The sequence below is a fragment of the Schistocerca piceifrons genome, chromosome 1, assembly GCF_021461385.2.
Source record: "Schistocerca piceifrons isolate TAMUIC-IGC-003096 chromosome 1, iqSchPice1.1, whole genome shotgun sequence".
NCBI classification, from domain to species: domain Eukaryota; kingdom Metazoa; phylum Arthropoda; class Insecta; order Orthoptera; family Acrididae; genus Schistocerca; species Schistocerca piceifrons.
The window spans coordinates 1,074,604,034-1,074,613,503 of NC_060138.1; the positions used below are offsets into that span (position 1 = coordinate 1,074,604,034).

At 39.6% G+C, this 9,470-nt stretch overlaps 1 protein-coding gene across 1 annotated transcript; it reads right to left on the reverse strand.

Annotated features, from left to right (window-relative positions):
• Positions 1-451: 451 nt before the first annotated feature.
• LOC124777761 (zinc finger BED domain-containing protein 5-like) lies at positions 452-8,702 on the reverse strand. The gene is made up of 2 exons (XM_047253267.1): positions 8,642-8,702; positions 452-1,098 (listed from the first exon to the last, which is right to left on the reverse strand). Exons 1-2 carry the CDS (start codon positions 8,700-8,702, stop codon positions 452-454), a joined length of 708 nt encoding a protein of 235 aa, XP_047109223.1.
• Between the last annotated feature and the right edge of the window lie 768 nt (positions 8,703-9,470).

Below are 9,470 nucleotides of genomic sequence, written 5' to 3' on the forward strand. Positions count from 1 at the left end.
ATTGCAGCTGTGAACAGTTTAGTTTTATTCAAAAGCAATGCGAACCAAGATTCATTCCCAGTACGTGCAAGAGCAACGTCCCTAGAAAATCTCGCGTTGGGTTAGGCCAGAGGTAGAGGTTCCCAAACTTTTTCCCTCGTAGACCACTTTCAAAGTTTTACTTTTTTCAGTAGACCCCCTGCTGCTACATTTCCACCTACTATAGTCCCAAAACTCCTAAAAATGTCACAGACGAGTCCCAACACTAAATTCGGAGTGGTAAAAATAAAAAGAAAAATAGCACATTTTCTTGTGTCCTATTTAATAAAATAATACTTACGATTATATACTTAATATCATAAAAAATAAACGTTGACAACGTACTAAACAACAATAGACAAAACATCAACAAACAATTTAAAAATAGTCATAATTTTAATGAGGCGAATCTACTTGAATTGACAGCAAATTATCAATATTTGGCTTCAGTTTTGTAAGGAATAACCTCAAATCTCCCCGTTCTGTGATGTTCAGTCTGCTCCTTTTTTTTGTTAATAGGTTGGTAACTAAAACTTTTTTCGACAAGATATGACGAAAGGAACGCTACCGAAAATTTTCTCGCTGTTTCCCACAGCCCAGGATATTTTTCGGGTATTTCTGCCTGCAGCCAAAATGTTTGATAGCCGTTCTTAAATTTCACCTTCAGCTCCTCATTGGTGTTAAGCTCTAGTAATACCATAATGGCCACTTCCGTTTGATCAAACGGATTTATGAGCCATGGTGGTATTTCCATTGTCAGAATATTTTCAAATCTATTTTTGAAGTCATCATGCAGGGTAATTTGTTGAGCATATGTCTGAATACCCTCATCAAGACATTCTGCATGTGATAAGTTTGGAACCGGGGAGAATTCGTGCCGACTAATATTTTGCTTGATAAATTTCAATTTACCAAGAAAAGCCGAAATTACACCCCTCATTTTTATTAAATTTAGGCTGTCCCCTTGTAACTGCAAGTTAACTTCATTAAATTTGTTGAACAAATCTGTCAAACACGCAATGTCTGCTTTAAATTTGATCAGATTTTCTTTTAAATTTGGATCTTTAGTTTCCAGAAATTCTATAATTGATTTAAAAAGTGAGTAAAATCTAGATAAACATGCACCTTTCGACAACCAGCGTACTTCAGTATGTAAGAGCAATCGTTGGAAATCTTCATCATTTTCATCACACAATAGTGCAAATAAACGAATATTCGACGCATTGCTTCTTATTTTGTTAACTGCGTTAATCACAAATTGAAGCGATTGGTGCAATTTATGATACAAATTTTTCGCTACAAGGTATTGTCAGCGGGTGGCACAGTCTAGTTAGTCCTGGTTATCATTCTTTTAAGATGGCGCATTACCCCACGAAGTCGCTCGAACGTGGCAGGAGCTCCATCTGCTACCACCGAATTAATGTTTGTAAATGGAATCGATTTTTCCTTAAAAAAATCACTCAGAACATTAAATATTGATTCGCCTTTAGTGTCCGTTTTCAAAGTTTTTGCGAAAAGCAGCTCTTCATGGATTTCTTCGTCCATAACAAATCCAAAACATGCCACTAATAATGCCTCTTTATCAGGTAAACCCCTCCCCCCCCCCCCCCCCCGGCAAACATGAACCATAGACCTTGCCGTTGGTGGGGAGGCTTGCGTGCCTTAATGATACAGATAGCCATACCGTAGGTGCAACCACAACGGAGGGGTATCTGTTGAGAGGCCGGACAAACATGTGATTCCTGAAGAGGGACAGCAGCCTCTTCAGTAGTTGCAGGGGCAACAGTCTGGATGATTGACTGATCTGGCCTTGTAACACTAACCAAAATGGCCTTGCTGTTCCGGTATTGCGAATGGCTGAAAGCAAGGGGAAACTACAGCCGTAATTTTTCCCGAGGGCATGCAGCTTTACTGTATGATTAAATGATGATGGTGTCCTCTTGGGTAAAATATTCCGGAGGTAAAATAGTCCCCCATTCGGATCTCCGGGCGGGAACTACTCAAGAGGACTTCGTTATCAGGAGAAAGAAAACTGGCGTTCTACGGATCGGAGCGTGGAATGTCAGATCCCTTAATCGGGCAGGTAGGTTAGAAAATTTAAAAAGGGAAATGAATAGGTTAAAGTTAGATATAGTGGGAATTAGTGAAGTTCGGTGGCAGGAGGAACAAGACTTTTGGTCAGGCGAATACAGGGTTATAAATACAAAATCAAATAGGGGTAACGCAAGAGTAGGTTTAATAATGAACAAAAAAATAGGAGTGCGGGTAAGCTACTACAAACAGCATAGTGAACTTATTATTGTGGCCAAGATAGACACGAAGCCCACACCTACTACAGTAGTACAAGTTTATATGCCAACTAGCTCTGCAGATGACGAAGAAATTGATGAAATGTATGATGAGAAAAAATAAATTATTCAGGTAGTGAAGGGAGACGAAAATTTAATAGTCATGGGTGACTGGAATTCACCAGTAGGAAAAGGGAGAGAAGGAAACATAGTAGGTGAATATGGATTGGGGCTAAGAAATGAAAGAGGAAACCGCCTTGTAGAATTTTGCACAGAGCTTAACTTGATCATAGCTAGCACTTGGTTCAAGAATCATGAAAGAAGGTTGTATACATGGAAGAAGCCTGGAGATACTGGAAGGTTTCAGATACATTATATAATGATAAGACAGAGATTTAGGAACCAAGTTTTAAATTGTAAAACATTTCCAGAGGCAGATGTGGACTCTGGCCACAATCTATTGGTTATGAACTGTAGATTAAAACTGAAGAAACTGCAAAAAGGTGGGAATTTAAGGAGATGGGACCTGGATAAACTGAAAGAACCAGAGGTTGTACAGAGTTTCAGGGAGAGCATAACAAGTGACAGGAATGGGGGAAAGAAATACAGTAGAAGAAGAATGGGTAGCTTTGAGGGATGAAATAGTGAAGGCAGCAGAGGATCAAATAGGTAAAAAGACGAGGGCTAGTAGAAACCCTTGGGTGACAGAAGAAATATCGAATTTAATTGATGAAAGGAGAAAATATAAAAATGCAGTAAATGAAGCAGGCAAAAAGGAATACAAACGTCTTAAAAATGTTATCAAAAGGAAGTGCAAAATGGCTAAGCAGGGATGGCTAGAGGACAAATGTAAGGATGTAGAGGTTAATCCCACTAGGGGTAAGATAGATACTGCCTGCAGGTAAATTAAAGAGACCTTTGGAGAAAGGAGAACCACTTGCATCAACATCAAGAGCTTTGATGACAACACAGTTCTAAGCAAAGAAGGGAAAGCAGAAAGGTGGAAGGAGTATATCGAGGGTCTATACAAGGGCGACGTACTTGAGGACAATGTTGTGGAAATGGAAGAGGATGTAGATGAAGATGAAATGGGAGATATGATACTGCGTAAAGAGTTTGACAGAGCACTGAAAGACCTAAGTCAAAACAAGGCTCCCGGAGTAGACAACATTCCATTAGAACTACTGACAGCCTTGGGAGAGCCAGTCCTGACAAAACTCTACCACCTGATGTGCAAGATGTATTAGACAGGCGAAATACCCTCAGACTTCAAAAAAATATAATAATTCCAATCCCATAGAAAGCAGGTGTTGACAGATGTGAAAATTACCGAACTATCAGTTTAATAAGCCACAGCTGCAAAATACTAACGCGAATTCTTCACAGACGAATGGAAAAACTGATAGAAGCCGACCTCGGGGAAGATCAGTTTGGATTCCGTAGAAATGTTGCAACACGTGAGGCAATACTGACCCTATGACTTATCTTAGAAAATAGATTAAGGAAGGGCAAACCTACGTTTCTAGCATTTGTAGACTTAGAAAAAGCTTTTTACAATGTTTACTGGAATACTCTCTTTCAAATTCTGAAGGTGGCAGGGGTAAAATACAGGGAACTAAAGACTATTTACAATTTTTAGAGAAAGCAGATGGCAGTTATAAGAGTCGAGGGACATGAAAGGGAAGCAGTGGTTGGGAAGGGAGTGAGACAGGGTTGTAACCTATCCCCGATGTTATTCAATCTGTATATTGAGCAAGCAATAAAGGAAACAAAAAGAAAATCCGGAGTAGGTTTTAAAATCGATGGAGAAGAAATAAAAACTTTGAGGTTCGCCGATGACATTGTAATTCTGTCAGAGACAGCAAAGGACTAGAAAGAGCAGTTGAACGGAATGGACATGTCTTGAAAGGAGGGTATAAGATGAACATCAACAAAAGCAAAACGAGGATAATGGAATGTAGTCGAATTAAGTCGGGTGATGCCTAGGGAATTAGATTAGGAAATGAGACACTTAAAGTAGTAAAGGAGTTTTGCTATTTGGGGAGCAAAATAACTGATGATGTCGAAGTAGAGAGGATATAAAATGTAGACTGGCAATGGCAAGGAAAGCGCTTCTGAAGAAGAAAAATTTGTTAACAACGAGTATAGATTTAAATGTCAGGAAGTCGTTTCTGAAAGTATTTGTATGGAGTGTAGCCATGTATGGAAGTGAAACATGGACGATAAAAAGTTTAGACAAGAAGAGAATAGAAGTTTTCGAAATGTGGTGCTACATAAGAATGTTGAAGATTAGATGGGTAGATCACATAACTAATGAGGAGGCATTGAATAGAATTGGGGAGAAGAGGAGTTTGTGTCAACTTGACTAGAAGAAGGGATAGGTTGGTAGGACATGTTCTGAGACATCGAGGGGTCACCAATTTAGTGTTGGAGGACAGCGTGGAGGGTAAAAATCATAGAGGGAGACCAAGAGATGAATACACTAAGCAGATTCAGAAGGATGTAGGCTGCAGTAGGTACTGGGAGATGAAGGAGCTTGCACAGGATAGAGTAGCATGGAGAGCTACATCAAACCAGTCTCAGGACTGAAGACCACAACAACAACAGGTAAAGTCGACTCGTCCTTCTGAATTAAAAAATAAGTGGTTTGCAGATAATCACACAAGAAGTTTTCAAAACAAAACTCATTTCATGAATACGTCTTTGTACAGCGTTGTTACTTAAAGGAATTCTTTTGAGTACGTCAAATGGAGGCTTGTGAAAAACAGTTTTAAAACCTTTTCAATGGCGGCTAAAATTAACGATTCGCCGATGGTGTGTCCCCTCCATGAACCATGGACCTTTCCGTTGGTGGAGGCTTGTGTGCCTCAGTGATACAGATAGCCGTACCGCAGGTGCAACCAAAACGGTGGGGTATCTGTTGAGAGGCCAGACAAACATGTGATTCCTGATTCCTGAAGAGTGACAGCAGCCTCTTCAATAGTTGCAGGGGCAACAGTCTGGATGATTGACTGATCTGGCCTTGTAACACTAACCAAAATGGCCTTGCTGTTCCGGTATTGCGAACGGCTGAAAGCAAGGGGAAACTACAGCCGTAATTTTTCCCGAGGGCATGCAGCTTTACTGTATGATTAAATGATGATGGCGTCCTCTTGGGTAAAATATTCCGGAGGTAAAATAGTAACCCATTCGGATCTGCGGGCGGGACTACTCAGGAGGACATTGTCATCAGGAGAAAGAAAACTGGCGTTCTACGGATCGGAGCGTGAAATGTCAGATCCTTTAATTTGGCAGGTAGGTTAGAAAATTTAAAAAGGGAAATGAATAGGTTAAAGTTAGATATAGTGGGAATTAGTGAAGTTCGGTGGCAGGAGGAACAAGACTTCTGCTCAGGTGAATACAGGATTATAAATACAAAATCAAATAAGGGTAATGCAGGAGTAGGTCTAATAATGAATAAAAAGTAGGAATGCGGGTAAGCTACTATAAACAGCATAGTGAACGCAGTATTGTGGCCAAGATATACGAAGCCCAAGCCTACCACAGTAGAACAAGTTTATATGCCAACTAGCTCTGCAGATGACGAAGAAATTGATGAAATGTATGATGAGATAAAATAAATTATTCAGGTGGAGAAGGGAGACGAAAATTTAATAGTCATGGGTGACTGCAATTCATCAGTAGGAAAAGGGAGAGAAGGAAACATAGTAGGTGAATATGGATTGGGGCTAAGAAATGAAAGAGGAAACCGCCTCGTAGAATTTTGCACAGAGCTCAACTTGATCATAGCTAGCACTTGGTTCAAGAATCATGAAAGAAGGTTGTATACATGGAAGAAGCCTGGAGATACTGGAAGGTTTCAGATACATTATATAATGGTAAGACAGAGATTTAGGAACCAAGTTTTAAATTGTAAAACATTTCCAGAGGCAGATGTGGACTCTGGCCACAATCTATTGGTTATGAACTGTAGATTAAAACTGAAGAAACTGCAAAAAGGTGGGAATTTAAGGAGATGGGACCTGGATAAACTGAAAGAACCAGAGGTTGTACAGAGTTTCAGGGAGAGCATAACAAGTGACAGGAATGGGGGAAAGAAATACAGTAGAAGAAGAATGGGTAGCTTTGAGGGATGAAATAGTGAAGGCAGCAGAGGATCAAATAGGTAAAAAGACGAGGGCTAGTAGAAACCCTTGAGTGACAGAAGAAATATCGAATTTAATTGATGAAAGGAGAAAATATAAAAATGCAGTAAATGAAGCAGGCAAAAAGGAATACAAACGTCTCAAAAATGTTATCAAAAGGAAGTGCAAAATGGCTAAGCAGGGATGGCTAGAGGACAAATGTAAGGATGTAGATGCTTATCTCACTAGGGGTAAGATAGATACTGCCTGCAGGAAAATTAAAGAGACCTTTGGAGAAAGGAGAACCACTTGCATCAACATCAAGAGCTTTGATGACAACACAGTTCTAAGCAAAGAAGGGAAAGCAGAAAGGTGGAAGGAGTTATAGAGGGTCTATACAAGGGCGACGTACTTGAGGACAATATTGTGGAAATGGAAGAGGATGTAGATGAAGTTGAAATGGGAGATATGATACTGCGTGAAGAGTTTGACAGAGCACTGAAAAACCTAAGTCGAAACAAGGCCCCCGGAGTAGACAACATTCCATTGGAACTACTGACGGCCTTGGGAGAGGCAGTCCTGACAAATCTCTGCCATGTGGTGAGCAAGATGAATGAGACAAGCGAAATACCCTCAGACTTCAAGAAGAATGTAATAAATCCAATCCTAAAGAAAGCAGGTGTTGACAGATGTGAAAATTACCGAACTATCAGTTCAATAAGCCACAGCTGCAAAATACTAACGCGAATTCTTCACAGACGAATGGAAAAACTGATAGAAGCCGACCTCGGGGAAGATCAGTTTGGATTCCGTAGAAATGTTGCAACACGTGAGGCAATGCTGACCCTACGACGTATCTTAGAAAATAGATTAAGGAAGGGCAAACCTACGTTTCTAGCATTTGTAGACTTAGAGAAAGCTTTTTACAATGTTTACTGGAATACTCTGTCAATGGCAAGGAAAGCGTTCCTGAAGAAGAGAAATTTGTTAACATCGAGTATAGATTTAAGTGTCAGGAAGTCGTTTGTGAAAGTATTTGTATGGAGTGTAGACACGTATGGAAGTTAAACGTGGACGATAAATAGTTTAGACAAGAAGAGAATAGAAGCTTTCAAAATGTGGTGCTACACAAGAATGTTGTTGTTGTTGTGGTCTTCAGTCCTGAGACTGGTTTGATGTAGCTCTCCACGCTACTCTATCCTGTGCAAGCTTCTTCATCTCCCAGTACCTACTGCAGCCTACATCCTTCTGAATCTGCTTAGTGTATTCATCTCTTGGTCTCCCTCTACAATTTTTACCCTCCACGCTGCCCTCCAGTACTAAATTGGTGATCCCTTGATGCCTTAGAACATGTCCTACCAACCGATCCCTTCTTCTAGTCAAGTTGTGCCACAAACTACTCTTCTCCCCAATTCTATTATCTTCGATTTGCTTTTTTTGATGTTCATCTTATACCCTCCTTTCAAGACACTGTCAATTCTGTTCTACTGCTCTTCCGAGTCCTTTGCTGTCTCTGACAGAATTACAATGTCATTGGCGAACCTCAAAATTTTTATTTCTTCTCCATGGATTTTAATTCCTACTCCGAATTTTTCTGTTGTTTCCTTTACTGCTTGCTCAATATACAGATTGAATAGCAACTGGGATAGGCTACAATCCTGTCTCACTCCCTTCCAAACCACTGCTTCCCTTTCATGTCCCTCGACTCTTATAACTGCCATCTGCTTTCTGTACAAAGAATGCTAAATATTAAATGGATAGGCCACATAACTAATGAGGTGGTATTGAACAAAATTGGGGAGAAGAGAAATTTGTGGCACAACTTGACCAGAAGAAGGGATCAGTTCATCGTACATATTCTGAGGCGTCAAGGATCAGTAATTTAGTATTGGAGGGCAGTGTGGAGTGTAAAAATCGTAGAGGGAGACCAAGAGATGAATACAACAAACAGATTCATAAGGATGTAGGTTTCGGTAGGTATTGGGAGATGAAGAAGCTTGCACAGGACAAAGTAGCATGGAGAGCTGCATCAAACCAGTCTCTGGTCTGAAGACCACAACAACAACAATGATAGTGTGTGGCTTTCTGAGATGTTGTAAGATACCTGCATGCCATCATTGTTACTCTGAGATGTCGAAGCGAACCGACTGTCCACGGTGGGTCTCTTTTAATATTTTTCGTTCAGTGTTTGAAAGTATTTCAAATCTTTACCTACATCATCAGGTTGATACCTTCTTAGATGATCTTCGAGCTTCGATGGTTTCAGAGTCATTCTTCCAAACATTGTTGCCTAAAACACATATGGGCGATCGTTTGTGTGCTTTTGATGGAAGAAAACCAAATTTCAAGTAATCAACCTGTATTGTCGACATTTCTTCTTACATTCGGCCATTTTTCGTATCAGTTGTAACCTGTAAAGAAGAAAATGTTTTTGTAATCATGAGGCGATTTTAAAAGGATATGGCTATTTTAACAGAATAGAATAGAATTAATTATTGCAAGGAAACCAAAAGGCCAGCGGAAAAACTGTTTTTAATTATTGAAAGCAATAAACTGTTAAGACCCATTGTTTAATCGTCGACACTTTAGCAGCCACGAGATTAAATAGCTGGTTTTTAATTAATGATTAAAAAAAATATATACCTAATTCACGAGACCAGTGTCTCTTTTCATAAGCATAGATTCTCTTTATTAGTGGACTGTATTATTATTTAGTTGTACTACACTCAATAAGGGCAACACCTTATTGATTAGTACTGATTCTTATTATTAATACAAACAATAAGACTAAGAAGCTTGAAAAGCTATTTATTATAAATTTAGTATGTCGCTAAGTTTATGAACAACCCAGTATACAATAAACTGGTATTGTGCAAGGCATGTGAGTATGTCGCTAAGTTTATGAACAACCCAGTATACAATAAACTGGTATTGTGCAAGGCATGTGTAAACTGATATGATCGTCAAAAATGTCGAGCATTACGTGGCGTGATCGACTACGGTTCGTCAACCTGGCGGGGCATTCGTTAACAATAGTTCA